Raw genomic sequence first — 27,450 nt, forward strand, 5'->3', positions numbered from 1 at the left:
TATTCACAGAGACGCAGATAAAATACTGTAAGTTGTGAACACTATTTTATTTACAAGTTATTTCACATTATACACATACAAACTAATGAACTGCCATTATGAAACAAAACACTACTATGACAAATACGGATAAGGAGAAACTGCAACAGTTGCATGTCAACTACCAACCAAACAAAACCAAATAACTTACTTGACTTCAAACACTCGGCTATCATGACTTCAACACAAGTCTCATCAAAACAACAACTCAACTCTCACTCAAGGGACTGCCTATTTATATATGTTGCCTGGCCAGGCTTCTAGAAGGATATGACATAACATGTTTTTCTCGTAAATTCCAGATCTCTAATAGTCTAGTTACAATGTAAAGAAGTTTCTACAACTATCTAGTGCCGAAGATATTGTTATTCTGGATGTTACAGTGTGTTGCAAAATGTTACATTGGATTATACAACATATATACAAGTAATAATAAATTATATATTATTAATTATGCGTGCTTACATTAAATAAACTCATATTAATACATATACAGCAGATGTTTCATGACATAACCTCACAAATAATACAATCGTTATTTGTACCAAATAAAGTCCGGACATAACTACGTAAATAATAATATTAATACTAAATGGATGTAAATAATTCATAGCGATACCTCAAAAGTAGTAGTAGTAGTAGTAGTAATAATAATAATAATAATAATAATAATAATAATAATAATAATAATAATAATAATAATAATAGTAATTGTTCCGGGGATACCCGTGAAGCAGAATGAGGTTAAAGAAGATGCCGGGGTGAATGGGTCTATCTACAGTGTCAAGAATTGTATTAAAATTGTGAAAGGTTATATTTTTCTTTTAGAACTTTTAGAATCTTTCACTGAGTGAACACAATAATATATCAGGTACAATGACAAACTAGAAGTAAGACAAGAGAGATCCAAATTTTAGAGATTTTTTCAAATCCTGGGCTTCAAGCCCCTCCTCGCTTCACAATTTCTGAGCTCCCACAGCACAAATTTATTCAAGGGCAGAAATCCCTTAATTCATGGAGCACTTGCTCCTGAAATACAATTTCTAGCCTTCTAGAGGCACTCTTTACAATTACAAAATTTGAAAAAGAGCTAACAGGCTCTCAGGTCTCCAAACCTACTCAAGGCAACATCATCTTACAATACTTGGCCTCCCAGGGCACAACTTACAATTTGAAGATGATTTATACAGGGTAATACCCAACCTACGGGGCCTTCATGAAAACAGAACAGGTTAGGTAACTGGCCCAAACACAAACACACTGCGCTCCAAGATACTGAACACTTAAAACCTAAAGGGCTCTAGGCCGATGAAACAGGGGCAATTCCCAAACTACTGAGGTGACTCGTATAGAAATTACTTTACCACATTACAGAATGAAAAACAGTTATAAAACATAGTCACCTCAAACCAAGATGAAGGGAGCTCCAGAGGGTAATTCACTCTCTATCCCGAATTTACAGTTAAAGATTTTATGAAGGTTTTACATTAGCCGGAAGAAAGTTACATATTAGAAAAGCTTGTTACATAACTAAAGAGTCGGACCTTTCCCTCGGGTTAAACTGCGGAGGTAGCAAGAAAGAATAAAGTTATGTGGTCATTACCTTGTAGATGTTCTGGCTGCCGAGGAAAGAGGCCGCCCACCTCCCGCTTAACGCACACACTCAGAAAGATAATGATCAATTGGCCAAGAAACGTGAAAAGCCGCAGTTTATAAACCCTCAGGGAAGGTTCGAGATCATTAAAGACTAAACTAGCCACACCCTCTCAATTTTATTGGTAGATTTCAAAAGTAACACTCAGGATCGAACAAGAAGCCTGTGATAGGTGGAAAATTAATTACAGAAATTAGTCATTGGCTAGATTCAAAACTGACGGAAATAAAAAGGAAATATTGCCAACCCAAAAATAAATGAACATCAATCAGTTAAAAAAACCTAGAAATACAAAACTTATTTAAATTATAAATTCTTTCACTTTGCACCAGAGGGCATGATCATACATATTTTTGTGGTGTCATCTGTAGAAAAATGTCCAAACTTCTTGACGTAGAGCAAACAAAACAAGGAGAAAATCACTCAGTTTAGGCAACTGCACAATAACAAAATTACATCATATTTCTGTGGTGACATCTCTTGAGTAAAGTTCTAAGTTGGTGTAGTTTCAGTTTCACTGTTTTACCAATAGAGGAGTTCATTTAGGTGCTGAATTTGAATGTGCGGCTTTGGGGTGTACCTCCCGGTATAATAATAATAATAATAATAATAATAATGATGATGATGATGATGATGATGATAATAAATATATATTTGCATTATTTACCCATGGGTTAAAGTATATTGTTTCCAAGTTATATTGGTCTAATACACTTGCGTCAACTTCTAGATAAATTTGCTAACTGCCACATAAATTTGAACTAAACTTTTATCTGGCTGTCATAGTACAAGCCCTACGTAGGAGAAGAGTAAATAAAAAATCACAACAACAGAACAAGCCACAGGGTACACCAGAGGCAGAATACCTTGCAAAGGAGAAAAGAGAGGCCTACCTGGCATACTGGGACAACAGAATTCCATCAGATTATTGGAGATACCAGACACTAAGAAACCAGATGAAGGCAGACATACATATGCTGAAGAATTATTATTACTATTATTATTATTATTATTATTATTATTATTATTATTATTATTATTATTATTGGGCTAGCTTCACTATGGACATGGAGTGTGACTTGTCCAGAGCCCGGAAGTTGGTATGGCGAATGCTACAGTGATGAAAGCAAGAAGTGAACAAATACACACAAACTCAGCTGATATCCAGGAATGCCAGGACGAATTATTTCAGACAGCATCATGCAGATAAAGCACAGAATCTCAGATTAGCAAGGCAACTTGTACAAATCAGCACCCAACTAATGTGGGGGGTAGTGACAAAAACCACTGCAGAGTTAAAATACATGACATTTGTGGATGCATAATGAGATGTGTAAATATGGAGGTAACGAACTTCATTTGCAATTGGTAAAGCTGTTCTACAAAGTGCTAGACACTGGGACTCTGGAACTGTGTCAGATGACTGGAAGAAAAGCTTGTTTTTTTTTAACATCGTGCCAACATAGACAGGTCTTATGGTGATGATGGGATAGGAAGAGGAAAGGGATAAGAGTGGGAAGGAAGCAGCCATGGCCTTAATTAAGGTACACCCAGCATTTACCTGGTGTGAAAATGGGAAACCATGGAAAACCATCTTCAGGGTTGCCGACAGTGGGGTTTGAACACACTATCTTCCAAATGCAAGCTCACAGCTGTGTGACCCTAATTGCATGGCCAACTCGTTTGGTTGGAAGAAAAGCATTACTGTACCAGTCTTCAAAAAGGGTGACAAGGAGTTACCTAAAAATGATTAAGGTGTAACTCTTGTTAGCGCAAGGATGAAATTGTTTACCTGCATACTGGCAGACATCATCTTAAGGATGATACCTATTGAGACATTTGGAATGTGCTTTATTTCAAATTATAAAATTCATAAAGATAAAAAATATTATCAAGATTTATGTAGAAAATTATTGAGTACCCTGTGGCACACATGCCAATTTCGATGTAAACTGCATTCCGTTGTATCAGATTAGGATGTTTCTAACTCATAAATGAACTTCACATCAGCAAGAAAAAAAAATTAATGTAATTTGTCAAAATTAAATGAAATATTATTGGTTAAGAGTCCTTTTTTCTTTTTTTTCACAAGTTGCTTTACATTGCACCTAAACAGATAGGTCTTATGGCAATGATGGAATAGGAAAGGGCACCTGACCACACAGCCAACTGGTTAATAGTCTTCTATGAGGTAAATTCTGCACTTCGATTGGGTATGTAATTTTGCTATGCTAATTTCCTGTTTCCCATACTCACTTGCGCTCCTGCTGATGATGCACTGCGGTGAGGTCGCTTTCAGATTTGGTCCTCTTGGAGAGCAGACATGGTTCGGGATCTCTCCCAGTCACGAGGGAAATTCCAACTTTCCTTGGGTTAGCACCTGCTACTTTTCAGTCTTTTGTATTAAATTTTTATAATGTAACTTAAATAATTATGGGCAGATATTTTCCCATTGAGTTCTATTAACTAAATCTTTTAATTTAGAGTCATTTGTCATTTACTGCAATCCTCACATTGTGTAGAGGCAAGCATTTTAGTAACATTTTCCAACCTTTAATGTAATGTTTATTTCCAGCTTGACCATAGTAATTCATCGTCAAATGTATTTTTGTATGTTGTTTGAGTCATCAGTCCATAGACTGGTTTGATGCAGCCGTCCATGCCACCCTATCCTGTGCTAATATTTTCATTTCTACATAACTATTGCATCCTACACATGCTCTAATCTGCTTGTCATATTCATACCTTGGTCTACCCCTACCGTTCCTACCACCTACACTTCCTTCCAAAACCAAATGAACAAGTGCTGGGTGTCTTAAGATGTGTCCTATCATTCTATCACTTCTTCTTGTCAGATTTAGCCAAATCGATCTCCTCTCACCAATTTGATTCAGTATCTCTTCATTCGTGATACGATCTATCCATCTCACGTTCAGTATTTTTCTGTAACACCACATTTCAAACGCTTCTATTCTCTTTCTTTCTGAGCTAGTTATCGTCCATGTTTCACTTCCATACAATGCCACGCTCCACACAAAAGTCTTCCAAAACATCTTTCTGATTCCGATATCAGTGTTTGAAGTGAGCAAATTTCTTTTCTTAAGAAAGGTCTTCCTTGCTTGTGCTAGTCTGCATTTTATGTCCTTACTTCTGCCATCATTAGTTATTTTACTACCCAAGCAACAATATTCATCTACTTCCTTTAAGACTTAATTTCCTAATCAAATATTTCCTGCATCACCTGCCTTCGTTCGACTGCACTCCATTACTTTTGTTTTGGACTTATTTATTTTCATCTTGTACTCCTTACCCAAGACTTCGTCCATACCAATCAGCAGCTTCTTGGGATCTTCTGCAGTCTCAGATAAAATAACAATATAATCGGCAAATCTCAAGGTTTTGATTTCCTCTCCATCGATTGTGATTCCCTTTCCAAATTCCTCTTTGATTTCCTTTACTGCCTGTTCTATGTAAACATTGAAAAGGAGGGAGGACAAACAGCAGCCTTGCCTCACTCCTTTCTGGATTGCTGCTTCTTTTTCAAAGCCCTCGATTCTTATCACTGCAGACTGATTTTTATACAGATTGTAGATAAATCTTCGTTCTCTGTATCTGATCCCAATCACCTTCAGAATCTTAAATAGCTTGGTCCAATAACATTATTGAATGCCTTTTCTAGATCTATGAATGCCATGTACGTGGGCTTGTCCTTCTTGATTCGATCCTCTAAGATCAGACGTAAAGTCAGGATTGCTTCATGTGTTCCCACATTTCTTCTGAAGCCAAATTGATCTTCTCCCAACTCAGCTTCAACTTGTTTTTCCGTTCTTCTGTAAATAATATGTGTTAAAATTTTGCAGGCATGAGATACTAACCTAATGGTGCGGTAGTTTTCACACCTGTCATCACCAGCTTTCTTGGGAATAGGTATAACAACATTCTGCCAAAAATTGGATGGGACTTCTCCTGTCTCATACATCTTACATACTAAATGGAATAACCTTGCCATGCTGCTTTCTCCTAAGGCAGTCAGTAATTCAGAGGGAATGTCATCAATTCCAGGTGCCTTGTTCTTATTTAGGTCACTCACTGCTCTGTCAAACTCTGACTTCAAAATTGGGTCTCCCATTTCATCACGATCAACAGCCTCTTCTTGTTCCAGAACCAAATCATCTATATCTTTACCTTGATACAACTGTTGAATATGTTCCTGACATCTTTCTGCTTTGTCTTCTTTCCCTAGAAGTGGCTTTCCGTCTGAGCTCTTAATATTCATACACCTAGATTTCCTTTCTCCAAAGTTTTCCTTGATTTTCCTGTATGCAGCATCTACCTTTCCCAGGACCATACAACCTTCGACATCCTTGCACTTCTCCTTCAGCCATTCTTCTTTAGCTACCTTGCACTTTCTATCTACTTCATCCTTTAATTGCCTGTATTCTTTTCTGCCCTCTTCATTTCTAGCATTCTTGTATTTTCTTCGTTCATCAATCAGGTCTAGTATCTCCTGAGTTATCCACTGATTTTCAGTTGATCTTTTCTTCCTTTGTAACATTTCTTCAGCAGCCCTACTGACTTCATTTTTCATGACTATCCACTCTGCCCCTATTGTGTTTCCTTCAGCCTTTTCATTTAGCCCTTGTGCAACATATTCCTTGGAACAATCCCTCACACTCTTTTCTTTCAACTTGTCTAGATCCCATCTTTTTGCATTCTTTCCTTTCTTCAATTTCTTCAACTTCAGATGGCATTTCATGACAAGTTGTGGTCAGAGTCCACATTTGCTCCTGGGAGAGTTTTGCAATCCAACACATGGTTTCTGAATCTCTGCCTAATCATAATGAAGTCTATTTGATACCTTCCAGTGTCTCCAGGTCTCGTCCATGTATACAGCCGTTGTTTGTGGTGTTTGAACCAAGTATTGGCAAGGACTAAATTATGATCAGTGCAGAATTCAACCAACCGACTTCCTCTTTCGTTCCTTTGTCCGAATCCGAATTCTCCTACTGTATTACCTTCTCTTCCTTGGCCTACCACTGCATTCCAGTCTCCCATCACAATTAGATTCTCGTCACCTTTTACCTATTGTATTAAATCTTCTATCTCTTCATATATTCTTTCAATTTCCTCATCATCCGCTGAACTAGTAGGCATATAGACCTGCACTATTGTGGTGGGCATTGGTTTGGTGTCTATCTTGATGACAATAATTCTTTCACTATGCTGGTCGTAGTAGCTTACCCGCTGCCCTATTTTCTTATTCATTATTAAACCAACTCCTACATTTCCCCTGTTTGATTTTGTGTTGATAATTCGGTATCGCCTGACCAAAAATCCTGTTCTTTCTGCCAACGTACTTCACTTATACCAACTACATCTAACTTTAGTCTATCCATCTCCCTTTTCAGATTCTCTAACCTACCACAACGATTCAAACTTCTAACATTCCCCGCTCCAACTCGCAGAATGTCAGTATCCATCTTCCTGATGATCGCCCCCTCTCGTGTAGTCCCCACGCGGCGATCCGAATGGGGGACTAGTTTACTTCCGGAATATTTTACCTGGGAGGAAGCCATCATCAGTACATCATTCATACAGAGAGAGCTGCATGTCCTCGGGAGTTAGTTACGGCTGTAGTTTCCCGTTGCTTTCAGCCGTGTAGCAGTATCAACACAGCTAAGCCATGTTGAGTATTATTACAAGGCTACACATCAGTCAATCATCTAGACTGCCGCCCTTGCAACTTCCGAAAGGCTGCTACGTGATTATTAATTGTGAAGTTGTTTCCTTTCACTTTACAAACTTGTTTTGGTGTCAAGCTATCTTTTAAGATGTAAAATATAATTCATCTTTTCTTGTGGCCTGAATATAGATATGGGACTAGCCCACTGCTTAACTGAAGAGGAATCTTCTGCAGGTTTGACTGCATTTAGCACACTGCATCATAAATCTGCTGTGCGTAGTCAAACCGGTAACTATTTGATTTCTTTTGTAACTGCTCCTCTTTTTCTTTTAATTTTCTAGGTTATATAGTTTTTAGTATATCCAGGTTTGTATAAGTTTTTCAACTGTATTTTATTCTAATATGAGACTCTGATTTTATGTTGAAATAAATTGTTCTCTTAGAACTATTACCTTTTATTGAACCTACATCCACAAAAGTCTAAGTACCACTCATAGGGTCCTTGCACTTCCACATCCTTGTCATTAGTTCTAAGTTTGATTCTGCATTAATTATAACTGTTTAACTTGTCTACATTTAATTATTTTTCTTACACTTTTTAAATTTCTTATTTATTAACCTATTCATAAGATTACACCCACCAAGGACACAAGGAACAACAAGGCTTATGAAAGAACTGATCCATAATAAACACCATCATTACTGAAAGACAGACCGTAGAGATTCTGACGAATTCAACCAGCCAGCATTTATGTGCTTTATTGATCTAACAAAGGTAATCAACTGACTCCAGCTCCAAGATGTGGCGGGGATAACAAGGGAGGAAGAAATATGCACCAGAGGAAGTTATTCTGATCAAAGACAATCTGTATCCTAATCGATAAGAGCTTAATAGAGGAAGTGATAAGAATATGACGCTCCCTCCGACTCCCTCATTATGGACATGATCATAACTGAAGTGAGGTCTGCAAGACATGGGTTCAAGTAAAGCTGACGATATGCAGCTCACATCTGATGACAAGGCTACTCTTCAGAGATTATTTGCACCAGTTCAACTTGACAGCAGAAATTTGTAACAAAGTGTTCTCAGCACAAAACAACAAGTCCTTGGTAGTCATGAAGACTACTAATAGATACAGGGTTATTACAAATGATTGAAGTGATTTCATAAATTCACTGCAGCTCCATGAACTGACATATGGTCACGAAACTCAACATTCATGAAAAAAAAAAACTCAAGAAGTTTTGGTCTGCTGAAGTCACACTTCAGATTTCTGCCACGAGAGTGCAGCATCAGTGAGCAGTGCAGAGCGAGACAAGCTGGTGACAGGAGCTGAGAAAGCATTTGTTTTGCTTGAAATGCACGCACATAAGTCTGTCATAACAGTGCAATGACAATTCAGGACGAAGTACCACAAAGATCCACCAACTGCTAACTCCATTCGGTGATGGTATGAGCAGTTTAAAGCTTCAGGATGCCTCTGTAAGGGGAAATCAATGGGTCAGCTTGGAGTGATTGAAAAACAGTTGATCACGTGTGGGCAAGTTTCATACGTAGCCCACAGAAGTTGATGGAGAGAGCAAGCAGATAGCTGAACATACCACAGCCGACCGTTTGGAAAATCTTACGGAAAAGACTAAAGCAGAAGCCTTACCACTTACAATTGCTACAAGCCCTGACTCCCAATGACAAAGTCAAACGCCTTGAATTTTCGGCGCGGTTGCAACAGTGTATGGAAGAGGATGAGTTTAGTGTGAAATTTGTCTTCAGTGATGAAGCAACATTTCTGTTAATGGTGCAGTGAACAGACACAATTTGCGAATCTGGGGGTTAGAGAATCCTCACGATATCGGGCAGCACATTCAAAATTCACCGAAAGTTAATGTGTTTTGAGCAGTCTCACGGTTAAAAGTGTACGGGCCCTTTCTCTTCTGAAAAATATCTGCTACAGGACACGTATATCTGGACATGCTGGAAAACTGTCTCATGCTGCAACTGGAGGATAGCGTAGACTTCATCTTCCTACAGGATCATGCTCCACCCCACTTCCACGGTGATGTTCGTCAATTCTTAAACAGGAGATTGTCAAACCGGTGGATCGGTCATGGTGGAGCTGATGATCAGAAATTAATGTCATGGCCTCCATGCTCTCCTGACCTAACCCCATGTGATTTCATTGTGTGGGGTTACGTGAAAGACTCACTGTTTACACCTCCTCTCGCAGCAAACCTGCTAGAACTGCAAGCTCGCATCAACCGTGCTTTCGAATCCAGTGATAGGGACATGCTGCGCCGAGGGTGCGACGAACTTCATTATACTTTACAATAGCGAAAAATGAAAGTATCCTCCAAATCAATACATCATATATTCCGTCATTAGACGGAGTAAACAAGATCAGACATGTTTCGGCTCGTTTGAGCCATCTTCAGTGAAAAAATTAGGGGGGTTGGAATAATTTACATAATATGATTTGAAAAAATGCTAAAAAACATAATGAAAGCGCAGATGAAAAAACAAACAAAAGAGAGCCTGGAAACAAAATTAGCACAAATATACAATATTTACATCAATATGCAGAGCAAAAAACAACTTATTGTGACAAAATTCAGTGAAACAGGTGTTAATTTGAAATAATAATAGATACTAAAAACTGCGTTAACCTAAGAAACAAGGGAATGAGAAAACAAATGATGTAGATGGAAATGAATAAAAGTAGCACATGGTGAGGTTGTGGACCTCATAGTTTACAAACTATTGGTTTATAAAAATCACAAAACAGTTTGAAATCGCTGTCATAATCATCTTAGCGGAAACCCATCACCTCAAATTGGTCAGGAGGAGAGCGGGAGCAAACATTTTGAGAGAAACCAAGCCTGAATTAACCTGCAGGCGAAAAGCCTGTGATAAGGAGAAAAAAACACCATGAAATTTAAGGCTTTAGAAATAGCAGCATTCTCAATATTTTCTCAATCTAGCGGTCCCTTTCTTCATTATTGTTTCATAATCATCTTAGTGGAAACCCATCACCTCAAATTGGTCAGGAGGAGAGCGGGAGCAAACATTTTGAGAGAAACCAAGCCTGAATTAACCTGAAGGCGAAAAGCCTGTGATAAGGAGAAAAAAACACCATGAAATTTAAGGCTTTAGAAATAGCAGCATTCTCAATATTTTTTCTCAATCTAGCGGTCCCTTTCTTCATTATTGTTTCATAATGTTGGCTGGTGTTTTGCCTTATGAGGTCCACAACCTCACCATGTGCTACTTTTATTCATTTCCATCTACATCATTTGTTTTCTCATTCCCTTGTTTCTTAGGTTAACGCAGTTTTTAGTATCTATTATTATTTCAAATTAACACCTGTTTCACTGAATTTTGTCACAATAAGTTGTTTTTTGCTCTGCATATTGATGTAAATATTGTATATTTGTGCTAATTTTGTTTCCAGGCTCTCTTTTGTTTGTTTTTTCATCTGCGCTTTCATTATGTTTTTTAGCATTTTTTCAAATCATATTATGTAAATTATTCCAACCCCCCTAATTTTTTCACTGAAGATGGCTCAAACGAGCCGAAACATGTCTGATCTTGTTTACTCCGTCTAATGACGGAATATATGATGTATTGATTTGGAGGATACTTTCATTTTTCGCCATTGTAAAGTGAAAACCGTCAATACGGAATGATTCTAATATCTTGTAATGGAACTTCATTATAGGCTTGATGTCTGCAGAATCACTAAAAGGGCACATAAAGAACATTTGTACATGTCAAAAAAAAACTTTTTGAGTTTTTCTATGTGTGCGCAAGCCTTGTGAAAATATGTCAAATAATAAAGTTATTGTAGAGCTTTGGAATCACTCAAATAATTTGTAATAACCCTGTACAAGCTGGCTCTGAACAAGGAAATCATAAAAAGTTTTGTCATTCAAGTACCTTGGGGGTGATATACCCTCATGCCAGAATAGAAGTGATGAGGTTAGGAACAAGATGGATAAAGGAAAAAGAACACCTGAAAAAGAGCAAGACAACAGAGATGACAAGATGAAAGAGAGAAGGAAAAGTAAATCACAGACATATTGAAAAGAGGAGGAGGATGTAACATGCACTCTTTCTATCAGAGAATATACCAATGAAGGCTAAACAAATACTGTACTAGACATATCACATAACTATTACAACATATGCAGCAGCTAAGACCTGACCAGTGACAATGGAAGCAAACCAGTCAGTCTGTAGTTTTCCAAGACTGATCATACCCACAGAACCTCCATCTGACCATGGAATCTCAATCCCATGGAGATGAATTTAAAAAATTCCATAAGAGCAGTTCAAGATTTGAACAATGGTATCCTTGGTGAGAAGTCAATAATAATGTCATCAACTACGATGTCCCTCCTGGCTAGTAATGATGACATTTCGGAGAAGCATCTTACAGAAGTCAAAGAGAAAGGAAGTCAAATGTGAAGTCAAACAGAAAGAATAGAAGACAGAAGAGCTGAGTAACAAAATGGAAAAGAAAACTGATACGATTTAAGGAAACGTTAAACAGACAAATGAAGAAACTATGGAATTATAAATAAAAGGAAAGATATATTAATAGACCCAAATTAAGATGAATGGACCCAGTTAGGAAAAGTATAAAGCAACAGAACCTGTACTGGAAGATGATGGAAGAGGAGTAGTGGAAAGATAAATTATAATTATCCTAACCAATTAATACTAATAACATCTCAATTACAGATAACTTCCACTTCATACAACACAACATCCAACAACACGCTAGAATCCAGCGCACACCGGCACGAACATGGCGTGCCATTACGGCTCCTCTTCGCAGACAGAATGAGAAGATGCCTTATCCCAGCTACAACGCTCTGACTCTGTAGTTATACATTCTAATCTCTCCACTGCAGTTCACAGCATAAGCAACTCCTTTCTATTTCACCAGACCAGCAACAAAAACAGTAACTTCGTCCCGAGGTCCTTCATACTTTCATTTACGTAATAATATCATTTTAAGTCTCACTGGCATCTTATACTGATGTTTTCACATAACATTCCAAGCTACAAGGAGTTAACTAAAGTAAAAGCGAAAGATTCAACCCGCAACATATTCCAAATAATACAATTACCTACAAATAACTGCCATCATTGTTGCCATTCAAATGCACCGTTTACTCAGTGACACCCAATGAGTCTCCCTCCACGCTGACCAAGTTCACCGTACCGAACCCGGGACTTCAACCAGATAACTTTCAGTGATGCCTATAGAACCTCATTTGGCTATGGAATATTTTCCCTGCCCCCTGTGATATAAAATAAGATTAAACCACTCTGCATATTTCTGATATGTCGACGCTGCAATCGTCTTCCAACGATTAAAACAACGGGACGCACTTGGTGCAGACATTGTTATATCCTTGCTCACCAAGCGGCTCTCTTGTAAATATGTATATAAACTGTAAATTCTCAACTGTTCAATTGGATAATGTAAATTTACTGTATAGTTACCAACCATTGACAGTAATTTTTGTTACAAACATTGACACCGAGCACTATACCCTTTCTCCCCTGACTGTTATAATGTACATAATTTGTTAAAACGTTATAATTTCCTATGCGTGCGTCAATTATTCTTCGGAGCACCTCTGCTAGCTCTGCTAAAATTACCCAGTAATTTTACGCATTGGTGCCGACTACTTAGTCTATAAACTTATATTGTCAACTATCACCATTGTACAAGTGTTTCTCGTACTTAATTTTCTCATTGTAATGTATATTAATGTGTGCATCTTAAATACTAATCAGGTAACTGATTTTTGCCTTGAGGAGGTGATTTGACTGATGATGCCCTCAATGAAGGGCGAAACATGTCTCAAGTGGAATTAATAATAAATTCCTAAATGTAAAAATTTATATGTATTGAATAGGTGACAAAATAAACCATTTAGCATCCTACATTCCTTGACTTCCTCGAATACACCAAAATTGACAATGAGTTTGAAAACATTCACTTCTGGGCCAGATATGTTGACGATGTTTTCGTAATCATGGACGAAAAATCAATTAACACTTCCAACACCCTCTTAAGACTCAACAATATTGATCCTCATATTAAATTCGCCCTAGAATCCGAATCAAATCAAAAAATCAACTTTCTAGATTTAAGTATCACTAGAAACTCAGATTCTTTCAGTTATAAAATATTCAGAAAACCTACTCAAACAGCCTCCACCATTCGCCAAGATTCAGTGCACCCCCAGTCCCACAAAAAAGCTACATACAATAACCTAGTTCATCGAGCCTTTAGCATACCTATGTCCACGAAAGATCTAAACAATGAACTTAACCCAATCCGCGGAACTGCAAAATTCAACGGCTTCAGCAATCATTTTATACAAAGGATAATCAATAAACACAAAGATCGCCCTAAAACTACCCTCAAAAAAGAAATAACAAAACCTCTAACAGTTTCCACCTTCACGTTCAACAATGATATTTACAAGTTAACCAATATCTTCAAGAAACACGGCGTTAAAATAGCCTTCAAAACCAACAATAAAAACATGAATGATTTACACAATACTTCACATATCAACAAGACCAGCAGTTTTTTAAATCAGGAGTTTATAGGATCAAATGCAATACCTGTGACAAATCCTACATTGGGCAAACCAGAAGAAACTTCAATAAAAGATACCATGAGCACACTAACACAATAAAATACAATAAGTTTTCAGCTATCGGCCAACACATGCAAGATTATAACCATAATTTTACCAATATCGAAGAGGACATCCTTGAATTAGCAAACAAGGGACCTTTACTCAACATAATGGAAAATTACTACATACACCTAGACCAATATTTTAACGCTAATTACAATCTTAATGAAATCTCAGAGAAACTCAACATACTTTTTGATTTATTTATCACTTTTCTCAGAAACAATAATGCAGCCAACCAGAACTCAATCCTAAGTTTAATTAAAGGTACTTTTCCGAAATAATTACCCTTTCTCCCGCACCCTTCCGCTCCGCCTTAAAACCCCCTTCCAACCCCAACCCCTCCCAAGCCACCATCACTCTTAATAAGCCACCTCCACACTACCTAACCCGCATGCGTCTGCCCTCCTTCCCGCCCATATTTCTCTTCCTGCCACCAGTCGCACACTATCAACTAAACTACACACACCGCAGCACGAGGTAAGTGTCCTTTCACTTTATAGTAATCTTTTACTCTTTCCGCGTACTTTGCTTTTTACCGGCTTTTCTCAATTTTAATAGGTCCAATTTGGTTTCCGATATGAAATGAGCATTCCACCAATTAATATCTCCACGCGCAGTGTCTACTTTCTTCTTAACAAGAATTCAAAATAACTTCACATTCTGCACAACTCCAACAATCAACAATGCAGCCCATCAACACGGCTTGGTTACTTAATACACCAACTGCCAAATTCTCTGCTTAAGCTGATACAGTGTAAAGTTGACTCTGCATCTAGAGAGTATCACATTTTTCTAACCAGACATTGTACATACTGGTATATTTTTATGTGTGTCATTTTACATTGTGTTCATTATTAATAGGACCTACTGAATTCCATGAGTGTATAAATTTTTACAATACAGAGCACCTTATTTGTACTTTTATTCCAGACTTCTTAGTATGTATTATTTATTGTATTAATTATTACTCACCTGCATCACACGTAATATCTCTCATTTTCATTTGCAACATTTCAACCACACTTCATATTGTAAATTATACACTGACTGACAGAGCAAATGCAACACCAAGAAGGAGTGGTCAGAACTTTATGCCAATTGCAGGGTAGACTGACGTCACTGAGGTATGCTCATGATGTGAAATGCGCCGCTGTGCTGCGCACGTAGCGAACGATAAATGGGACACGGCGTTGGCGAATGGCCCACTTCGTACCGTGATTTCTCAGCCGACAGTCATTGTAGAACGTGTTGTCGTGTGCCACAGGACACGTGTATAGCTAAGAATGCCAGGCCGCCGTCAACGGAGGCATTTCCAGCAGACAGACGACTTTACGAGGGGTATGGTGATCGGGCTGAGAAGGGCAGGTTGGTCGCTTCGTCAAATCGCAGCCGATACCCATAGGGATGTGTCCACGGTGCAGCGCCTGTGGCGAAGATGGTTGGCGCAGGGACATGTGGCACGTGCGAGGGGTCCAGGCGCAGCCCGAGTGACGTCAGCACGCGAGGATCGGCGCATCCGCCGCCAAGCGGTGGCAGCCCCGCACGCCACGTCAACCGCCATTCTTCAGCATGTGCAAGACACCCTGGCTGTTCCAATATCGACCAGAACAATTTCCCGTCCATTGGTTGAAGGAGGCCTGCACTCCCGGCGTCCGCTCAGAAGACTACCATTGACTCCACAGCATAGACGTGCACACCTAGCATGGTGCCGGGCTAGAGCGACTTGGATGAGGGAATGGCGGAACGTCGTGTTCTCCGATGAGTCACGCTTCTGTTCTGTCAGTGATAGTCACCGCAGACGAGTGTGGCGTCGGCGTGGAGAAAGGTCAAATCCGGCAGTAACTGTGGAGCGCCCTACCGCTAGACAACGCGGCATCATGGTTTGGGGCGCTATTGCGTATGATTCCACGTCACCTCTAGTGCGTATTCAAGGCACGTTAAATGCCCACCGCTACGTGCAGCATGTGCTGCGGCCGGTGGCACTCCCGTACCTTCAGGGGCTGCCCAATGCTCTGTTTCAGCAGGATAATGCCCGCCCACACACTGCTCGCATCTCCCAACAGGCTCTACGAGGTGTACAGATGCTTCCGTGGCCAGCGTACTCTCCGGATCTCTCACCAATCGAACACGTGTGGGATCTCATTGGACGCCGTTTGCAAACTCTGCCCCAGCCTCGTACGGACGACCAACTGTGGCAAATGGTTGACAGAGAATGGAGAACCATCCCTCAGGACACCATCCCGCACTCTTATTGACTCTGTACCTCGACGTGTTTCTGCGTGCATCGCCGCTCGCGGTGGTCCTACATCCTACTGAGTCGATGCCGTGCGCATTGTGTAACCTGCATATCGGTTTGAAATAAACATCAATTATTCGTCCGTGCCGTCTCTGTTTTTTCCCCAACTTTCATCCCTTTCGAACCACTCCTTCTTGGTGTTGCATTTGCTCTGTCAGTCAGTGCATATCCATAAGATTCTTACCATTAAATAACATGTTTTAGGATTTTGCCATACATTGTGTATGTTTTAATATGGCTGATGATGACCCCGAGGAGGGTTGAAACTAGTCCCATGTAATGTAAATATTGTAAATACATCTTGGTATTGAATAGGTGGAAATCTCTACTGTCTTATAATTCACATGTTATTCTCAGTTCAATACGGACCAGCAACATGAAATTCATAACCCTTGATGATGTAGCTTACCAGGCAAAACAGAAAGCCTTTCAATATCTAGACCTAAAATTAAAGATAGCCAAATTACGCAAAGACGTTGATTTCCTAAAACAATGTATATCACTTAACTTGACACCTAATTTTCTAAAAAGCAATAAAAAGAAACATCGGATTTCACCCCAAATCATCAAAACTCAAAACAAAACCAACAAAATATGGTTAAGAGACAAAATTAAATTCTTGTATAGGAAGAAATCTTTTTTGAATCAGAAATTATATGACGCTCACCTCGCAGCGACTAAACTACTTTCAAACACACAATGGACACTTTTCTGTCACCCAGTAGAAAACAAATTATTCCATGAACTAGCCAGGAAACAGTCAAATTTGGAGAAAAAACTCAACAGGCTAAAAAACTCCCAACTACATAACAATCAAACTAGAAACTCCAACAGAAACACGTTCGATTGTACGCAGTTTCATCTAGCTGTCGTGAATTTATCAAACACGCCCTTAAGCGAAATTGAACACTTAACTTTAGTCAAAGAACCGAAACACAACTGGCCCAATTTGAACAGCCTCAACATTGCCACAACTATGATTACAGAATCAGAGTTAGCCATTAGCAAAATGCTGGAAGATACGCAAAATGAGGTTAGAACCGATATTAAAAGGAAACTGAGCAACATCCTCACCAATTTTCCAACCCCGCGAATGTCCTCGATAATAGAGCAAAAATAGCTGAACAAAAGTGCATATATGCCCTCAAAAAGAAAATTAAAGACAACGAACTCATTGTAACCAAAGCTGACAAAGGCAATGCAACAGTAATCATGGATACAAAAGAATATATTGAAAAAACAAAAAACTTTTTCACAGACAGCACATTTTCTATAATCAAAAAAGACCCCCCACAAAAAATTCAAAGACTACTTAAACAAACTTTTAAAAACACTTCATTTTTATTTACTGAACAGGAAAAATCCAAACTAACACAAATTAAGCCAGGTCTCCCCACCGCTAAAGCTCTCCCCAAAATACACAAAGCCAGAGTTCCGATTTGCCCAATTATCAACTATAGACCAAGCCCCTTATACAAAATATCACAATTCATCCAAAGTTTCTTAAGAAAAAATTATCAATTTTTATCCAAAACGTCTATTAAAAACACATCGGAGCTAGTAGAAAAACTAAACAAATTCAGTATGCAACCTGATTACTCGATCCACTCTTTCGATATTGTAAATATGTACCCAAGCATACAAGTATAAAAATTAATTCCCATAATTAAAAACAATTTAAACAAAAACAGCCACTTAAGCAAACTAGAGATACAAGACCTTATCACAGTATTAAAACTAATCGTCAACAATAACTTTTTCACTTTCAACAATGTCATATATCAACAGGATGGTTTTGCAATAGGATCACCGGCCTCAGGCATCTTGGCAGAAATATACCTAGACTTCCTCAAATACACCAAAATTGACAATAAATTTGAAAACATTCACTTCTGGACCAGATATGTTGACGATGTTTTCGTAATCATAGACGAAAAATCAATTAACGCTTCCACCACCCTCTTAAGACTCAACAATATTGATCCTCATATCAAATTCACCCTAGAATCCGAATCAAATCAAAAAATCAACATTCTAGATTTAACTATCACTAGAAAATCAGATTCCTTCAGTTATAAAATATTCAGAAAACCTACTCAAACAGCCTCCACCATTCTCCAAGATTCAGTGCACCCCCAGTCCCACAAATAAGCTACATACAATCTTTAGCATACATATGTCCAAGAAAGATCTAAACAATGAACTTAATACAATCCGCGGAATTGCAAAATTCAACGGCTTCAGCAATCATTTTATAGAAAGGATAATCAATAAACACAAACATCAGCCTAAAACTACCCTCAAAAAAGAAATAACTAAACCTCTAACATTTTGCACCTTCACATTCAACAATGATATTTACAAGTTAACCAATATCTTCAAGAAAGAGGACATTAAAATAGCCTTCAAAACCAACAATAAAAAAGTGAATGTTTTACACAATACTTCACATATCAACAAGACCAGCAGTTTTTTAAATCAGGAGTTTATAGGATCAAATGCAATACCTGTGACAAATCCTACATTGGGCAAACCAGAAGAAACTTCAATATAAGATACCATGAGCACACTAACACAATAAAATACAATAAGTTTTCAGCTATCGGCCAACACATGCAAGATTATAACCATAATTTTACCAATATCGAACAGGACATCCTTGAATTAGCAAACAAGGGACCTTTACTCAACATAATGGAAAATTACTACATACACCTAGACCAATATTTTAACACTAATTACAATCTTAATGAAATCTCAGAGAAACCCAACATACTTTTTGATTTATTTATCACTTTTCTCAGAAACAATAATGCAGCCAACCAGAACTCAATCCTAAGTTTAATTAAAGGTACTTTTCCGAAATAATTACCCTTTCTCCCGCACCCTTCCGCTCCGCCTTAAAACCCCCTTCCAACCCCAACCCCTCCCAAGCCACCATCACTCTTAATAAGCCACCTCCACACTACCTAACCCGCATGCGTCTGCCCTCCTTCCCGCCCATATTTCTCTTCCTGCCACCAGTCGCACACTATCAACTAAACTACACACACCGCAGCACGAGGTAAGTGTCCTTTCACTTTATAGTAATCTTTTACTCTTTCCGCGTACTTTGCTTTTTACCGGCTTTTCTCAATTTTAATAGGTCCAATTTGGTTTCCGATATGAAATGAGCATTCCACCAATTAATATCTCCACGCGCAGTGTCTACTTTCTTCTTAACAAGAATTCAAAATAACTTCACATTCTGCACAACTCCAACAATCAACAATGCAGCCCATCAACACGGCTTGGTTACTTAATACACCAACTGCCAAATTCTCTGCTTAAGCTGATACAGTGTAAAGTTGACTCTGCATCTAGAGGGTATCACATTTTTCTAACCAGACATTGTACATACTGGTATATTTTTATATGTGTCATTTTACATTGTGTTCATTATTAATAGGACCTACTGAATTCCATGAGTGTATAAATTTTTACAATACAGAGCACCTTATTTGTACTTTTATTCCAGACTTCTTAGTATGTATTATTTACTTGTATTAATTATTACTCACCTGCATCACACGTAATATCTCTCATTTTCATTTGCAACATTTCAACCACACTTCATATTGTTAATTATATATCCATAAGATTCTTACCTTTAAATAACATGTTTTAGTATTTCGCCATACATTGTGTATGTTTTAATATGGCTGATGATGACCCCGAGGAGGGTTGAAACTAGTCCCATGTAATGTAATTATTGTAAATACAGCTTACTATTGAATAGGTGGAAATCTCTACTGTGTTATAATTCATATGTTATTCTCAGTTCAAAACGGACCAACAACATGAAATTCATTACCCTTGAAGAAACCCTGGAGTAGACAAAGTCCTGATGAGCTCAAAGTGTACAGCTCTGAAAGCAGCACACGTGAATATCACTATCCATGCTTTTTCACCCCTTCGGAGATGTAATGGGCCAGCCAAATCCACTCCTACAATCTCAAAAAACAGAAGCGTCTCCGATTCGATCGTCTGGTAAAGGTGCGACCTCTGTAGTAATTCCTTTCACTTGGTATCTTCTACACTTAACACAGCCAGAAATCACCTTTCTTAAGGTTCTTCTACCACTGACGATCCAAATTCGCTCTTGCAAAGTAGACAGCAAAACTTGTACTCCAACATGAGACAATTCCAGATGTTTCTCCATGATCACCATGTGAATTAGCATATGATTTGCAGGTATCAGAATGGGAGTTAGGAAGAATTCTTCATCCTTTCTTCTTATTATCCTCATCTTGACTCGAAGTAACACACTATCATCTTCAAACACATTGAGAGATTTGAGGGATGACTGCCCCCCCCCCCCCCCTTTATTTTTATCTGTATTGAAATGAGATTACAAAGCTTTTAAAAGTTTTAGGTTCCACCTTATTCAATACTATTGATAATATTTATACGATTGCCAGTTTTTCAATGCCTCTGTTCAGCTGATGATGCAGTATAGCATCAAAATTAGTTCTGAATAAACATATGTTGTAATTACATGTACATAACAAATTGTATAGTATTGAATAAGGTGGATCCTAAAACTTTTAAAACATTTGTACTCCTTTTCTCCAAGCATCTCTTGCATCACAATCTTCCATAGCCTCCTTTCAGCCATTTGCAATTCTTCCACTTCAAGTTCCTTTGAAGTGTGTCGTTCTCTTTTTGCTGCCGTGTTGTGGATGAATCGCAAAATCCAAGCTGTCATCCTGACAACTTTCGTATACTTCAAAAAATACTGAAGATACCATTTTTCTTCTGGTTTCAAGGAAACTAAAACAGTAGAAAGTCCTTTCTTTCTCTTCATTGACCTTTTCTTCATCAGACATGACATCGTCAACAGGCCACTCAGAACTGGGGCATCTCAACCACTGAGGGTCCTCCCACCATTTCAACATCAGGAGTTTGGTAGCGGAGCAGCCCCTGGAGGGTAGGTCAGCCAGATTACTCACTCCATGCACATGATTCCAGCTATCAGGGCTTGACAACTGTTTAATTTCCTTCAGCCGGTGGGCCATGAAAGTTCCCCAGATTTCCTCCCTCTTGATCCAGCAGAGTGCTGTTGGCGAGTCCGTCCAATAATAAGTTGAAAGATCAACAATTCCTTAACTTGCCTTTATGGAGGAAGCAAGACGAGCTCCAATTGAACAAGCTGAGAGTTCCAACTGAGAATTAGTAGTTTTCTTCAGAGGTGCTACACGAGATTTCACATGTATAAGTGTTACATTTGAGTTTTGATCATCTTGTGATTGAAGAAATACAACTATGGCATATGCTACGTCGCTCGCATCGCAAAATGTGTGAAGGCTCCAAGATTCCTGTGTTTCACAAGGTGCTATTTGTCTAGGAATTTTAATATCAGACAATACGCTCAGTTCTTGAAGCCAATTTTCAAACTTTTTCCTCATTTCATCCTCCATTTCTTGATCCCAGCTCATTTTTTTCTGCCAATTTTCCTGTAACAGCAACTTGGGTACTAGAGATACAGGACAGGTGAAACCTATACAGTCAAAGATGCTCTGGGTAGCAGCCAATACATTTCTTCTAGTGACCTTCTCACCAACCTTCGATATGTCAATTTGTTCACAAGAAAGAACATCTCTCACTTTGTTCCATTGAAGAGCTAACACCGAAGTTACCTGACAAACAGATAAATCTCTTTCAGAAGAATTTAGCCATGTGTACTCCCAGTTACAAAGATCGAACCATGCTCTGCCCAACAATGCAGTAGAGTCTTCCATAAACGTACGTAATTCTTCCTCACTGTCCACAGAGGAGATACAATTATCAACATAAAAAGGAGTTTCTCAACTTTTCAGCTGTCTCTCAGTAGTCTGTACTATGTTTCAAGTGTAGATCTAACACTGCTTCTAGCAGAAATGGGCTGCAGTTCAGTCCAAATACTACTCGGCAGTGACGAAATGCCTTTAAGTCTCTTCTCTCCTAATCCTTCCACCATAAGATGTGTAACCAATTACAGTCAGTTTCTTGGACAGATATCTGAAGAAAAGCCTTCCTAATATCCGAAATCACCCCTATCCTATTCTCCCGAAACATCAAAAGAAGCGTGGGGATTTGTAGTAGTAAATTAGGTCCTTTCTCGAGACACTCATTCAATGAAGGCGTATCCTTTGACTTGCAGGAACCATGAAAAACTTGTCTCACTTTAGTGGTAGAGTTGTCTTTAAATATTCCTCAGTGTAGTAAATAATAACACCGATCTTTGTTTTCTTCCCCTGGAACCTTTTCAATGATGTCCTCATTTATCCACTCCTGAAACACCTTTCTGTATTCCTCAAACTTTCCTTCCTTGATCAGTCTGTTCGAAACAGAGATCAATCTGTTTTCCGCTATCTTCTTTTGTTCCGTAAATATTGACGGCCCTCCAGCCAAGGTAATGCAACTTCATATTGGCCATCGCCCTTAACTTTCACTATATTTTGAAAGTAGTTACGTGCGGCTTCTTATATTTCTTCTCTTGATTTGTTTTCCACTGGATCAGATATGCCTATGGTATCCAAGTTCCATAAGTCAGCTATCGAGGCAGATTGAATGAATAGTGAGGTTGTATATAGAGCTAGAGTGTCACACTCCAGTCAAGCGCAGTCTTAACGGCTACCAATCCCCATTCAAGCTTATCCATTTCGTCCGTCAAAATACTTCTAGCAACATCAGCTCCTAGAAGAACTACCATGTCAGCCAGATCAATTCCCACAGTTCCCATATCTTTCTCTTCCTCATCTCTTTCATCCAGGGCCCAAACTTCAACTTTGGAATGTTGTACTATATGAACCATCACAGCTGCTCACCTCTACATTGTACACATGCTGGTCTTCCTCACAGGTCTCAGGACCTCCAAACAAACAACTTATGAATCATCGTCTGTGTTTTCAAAGGTTTGTACCCCATTTCCTCAGCTGTCTTCTGCAAGATGTAGGATCTCTGGGATCCACTGTCTATCAATGCTCGGACCTTCTTCTGCTTCCCCTTATGTGTCAGCTTGATACATAATGTTTGAAGAAACACCTCTTTTGTGGCACTCTGAATGTTCATGGTGATACTCCTCTGGTTTTCCCCACCTTCCAGAGTTCTAGGTTCAGGTTTCTCTTCAGCCGTTTGCACATTTAGTTTATGGCACATAATAACAACATGAGGGTTAGTGCACAAGGGGCATGCAAAACAATAGTTTTCTTTGACTACCTTGTTACGCTTTTCTTCCGAGCTCATTTGGTGAGCAAGGTGACATTCCCTACTCTCATGTGGTTTGCTGCAAAACACACACTTTCGCTTCTTGCCATCAAATTTCACAGAGAACAATGAACTCGCAGTTGGTAGCAATGTGTCTTCAGAATTTTTCCCTCTTCCCTTCTCTTGTTTTTTCCTATCGGCTAAACCAAAACCTGCCTGCACAAAGGTAATCTTTTCTTCTCCATCCACTTCATGTTTGAGGAAATCAAGAAGAGTCTCCAGTTTATCTTTATGTCGACTGATAAAATCTTCATTCGCTGATGATTGATTTCTGAGCCATACCCTTAAAACATCTTCAGGTAAGCGTGATTCTACAAAGGGGAACAACATTGACCCATATTTATCCCTTGTTACACCTATGGATTCTAAAGCTCTTAACTTGCTCTCTAGTGTATCATACAAGGCGGCTATCCCTGATTTATCTTTCTTATGGGACACATTCTAGATGACTAACCCAATAAGCTCCCTAACGTAATACTCAGTCAAAAGATCTTAACGTCCAAACCGTTCCTTCATACACTCTATAACCCACCAGTTCTCTGGCTTGACTGTCAGGTTTGGTGCACTGAATCAGATACTAAAATTTATCTTCAGATTCTATATCACAATCATCATGGATTCTTTTAAACATGCTCCAGAATCCGAGCCAATCTTTCATCCCCCCCCCCCCCCCCCCAAACTTGGCTAGTTCCAATTTAGGTAGTTTTAAATTCTTTTTAGCTGTAGATGAAATATCGATCTGAGGTCTCTAACTATGCCCACATTTTCAGTACATAAATTCATCATGTTTAACATAACTTCATCCAAATTGTCTCTATATGTTTCAATTGCCTTGTACTCATGGTTATAAACATCGTCCTCTTGTTCCAATGTTAGTTATAATATTTTTTCATCTAGTGGGGAAAGGTCAGCACTTAACCTCTCCAATTTCATCAGCATCTTCTGTGTGATTCCAGCTCAACTACTTCACTAGTTAAACTTTGCATTAGTTCCTTATACACCTTTGTAAACGATGCCCAAGTTGGTTTATGTTGTTTCACTAACCTTTCCATGGTCATGTGTCGATATTTTTCACCGACAAAAGAAATCTTACGTACCGTATCCTATCGCAACTTTTCTTACTTTATGCGTTATTATCACGTCAGGGTCACCATAGGTTTCGTAATGGACTAATTCACCGTACTAGTATTAACCACAAAAATAGGAAATACTATTTATTGCACTATGACACAAACATACACACACAGCTACTGCCCTTACACATATCTCTTTTGTCTTCACTGTCCCATCAGGCATCACACCACAGAGTCCAAGTAAAACACTGATCTGCCAGTGTCAAACATTTTTGAGGCCAGGAGAAAATAAACATAACCAAATTTTTGTAACAACTACTAATGAGGGAAGACTGAAGAACAAGCAAATTAAGATGAACGAAATTAAAGAATGGTTGGCTTATCTGATCCAAAGCATTTACATAGCAATGCTTATACAGAAATAAATGAAGTAGGAAAAGTGGAGAGTTGAATCAAACTCGTCTGTGTATTGATGGTTCAAATAAGATTCTGTGCAAAACAGACCTCAAAATATAATACTATTATAATTATAAAACACTATATTTCTTTCGTATGTTAGGTAGTTCTTCCAAATAATACTTACTAGATTAAATGCTCCAATTCCCATACGCACACCACTTTCAAAGTGAACCTTATGCTTCTCATTAGTCCAATGTCGAGAATTCAAAATATTACCGCATTCTCTAGAAAAAGAAAACAATTCTATGAAGTACTAAGCAATCATAAATTTTAACTAGAAAAACTTCTAGTACTGAGAACTGATCATCACCCATTGCAGCACATGCTGTACCTCTGAGTAAATGAACACAAAGTGGGAGATAGTTTTCATATTTAACACATAAGTAGCAAGATCTGAGTGTACTAAACCTCCACCTTGAAGCCAGAAATAATATAACAACTTATACATCGACGGCCTAGGACCAGAACAGCATATCTACAATAACATTACTTTTCAGAAAGCAAGAAAAACTGACAAGTTCAGTACTGATTTGTGTATAACTGGTTATATATATACTGATTTGAAAATCACTGATTTTTTTTGTATATCAACAACACATTCCCAAATAATCTTACATCCAATGTTATATACTGTGGTATAGAATTTTTTTAATGACCTATAACTGAGATGTGTTACTTTGGGTCTGATAATTTTTCAACTGAAATTACTTTACACTAGACCGAGCTCGATAGCTGCAGTCGCTTAAGTGCAGCCAGTATCCAGTATTCGGGAGATAGTAGGTTCGAACCCCACTGTCGGCAGCCCTGAAAATGGTTTTCTGTGGTTTCCCATCTTCACACCAGACAAATGCTGGGGCTGTACCTTAATTAAGGCCACGGCCGCTTCCTTCCCACTCCTATCCCTTTCCTGTACCATCGTCGCCATAAGACCTATCTGTGTCAGTGCGACGTAAAGCAAAAAAAAAAAAAAAACTTTACACTAGCATATTTAAGGTACGTAATCATAAAACTATCAAATTCAGTGCCAGTGTATATTTATTATGAATAACTTTATAACCACAAAGTATCATTTGACATTATCTGTTAAAAATGCAAGTGTAATAGGTATCAAATCAACAATGCATCATGAAATTAACTAGAGTACAATGCTGAGCACAAATGTATAGTTTTGCCTTATTATTTTCCAAGTGTAGTCATTAAAACACACATTATTACGCCAGTATGGATTAATTTATTCACTGTATCACTTGTGCAGTCAGTTATAGCACCATGCTGAAGTGACCTGTAATGGGTGGTACTGCACTCTGATTATTCGACTGTCACCTAAAACAATAAGATCACTGTACTTATCTGTTGAAATGGGAATTAGACCTTGATATGATGGTTTCAGTTACAAGTCATTAAATGGGACATTACGCCCTCTCCTAATCACTTTTATTTTTTTGAACTCATCACTTAAGGCATATTTAAAAAAATATATTCTCTGGGTCAACCTTTCTAATTGCAGCCATTTAATTTTTAGCCAATTAAATTCACCTCCATTGATGTTAATCTTCCTGTTTTTCACCATTACTTTCCTCAGCTGGGTGAAATCTAGAAATATGTCTTGGTCCATCTCTATTACTTTAAAGGGGTTATTCTTCTGAAACAATTTGATTAAAGTGTAAAATCCTAAAGTATCAAATATGTCAACAGTACTTTTCTTCTTCTAAATCTGTGCATGTACACTATCAACCTCCATTTGCAAGTGCTCTGATTCAAAAAACTATGATTAATAATAGGAACGTCAAAACATTGCACACAGTACATGAACAAACTTGCAATATTCACATTTCTGTTCTGACCACCGCATGTGTCGGACATCAATGTAATTTCTTTTCCATCGGCTATATTTTGAATTATATGGATAAGACAGTACCTCACTTCACTCAAACCTTTCTTTGCCAACCCTCATGCCGGCAGTAGCAATGTACGTTATTAGAACCAAATCCAACACAGTAAAGTTGTACAGAGCCAATCGTCGTTTATAAAAGAGCGCCTTTGCGTTAGCTGATGGACAGTAACACACTGCCTCTAAATCAAATTCAAGAAAACGCTCTTACCCTTCTCGGGCCCTCTTTTTTGCTTCATCCCTGTGTTTTCTAGAAAGGTCCTTGTTTTTCAAATGTTCTTCGTGGCTTGGTTTATTAGCATCCTTTTCTGCTTCACTCATGTTATCGTAAGTATAATATGT

The 27,450-nt window shown here is 38.3% G+C and overlaps 1 protein-coding gene across 4 annotated transcripts in view; it reads right to left on the reverse strand.

The window, feature by feature from the left end:
- Window positions 1-27,450, reverse strand: part of LOC136862909 (tetratricopeptide repeat protein 39B) — a 545,055-nt gene that overhangs the window by 204,232 nt on the left and 313,373 nt on the right. For all 4 annotated transcript variants that reach the window (XM_068226207.1, XM_068226205.1, XM_068226206.1 and 1 more), the window contains one exon: window positions 25,342-25,441. In XM_068226207.1, the coding sequence (XP_068082308.1) occupies window positions 25,342-25,441 (100 nt within the window). The remainder of the gene's footprint in view (window positions 1-25,341; window positions 25,442-27,450) is intronic.

This window comes from Anabrus simplex, chromosome 2 (assembly GCF_040414725.1).
Source record: "Anabrus simplex isolate iqAnaSimp1 chromosome 2, ASM4041472v1, whole genome shotgun sequence".
In the NCBI taxonomy this organism is placed as follows: Eukaryota; Metazoa; Arthropoda; class Insecta; order Orthoptera; family Tettigoniidae; genus Anabrus; species Anabrus simplex.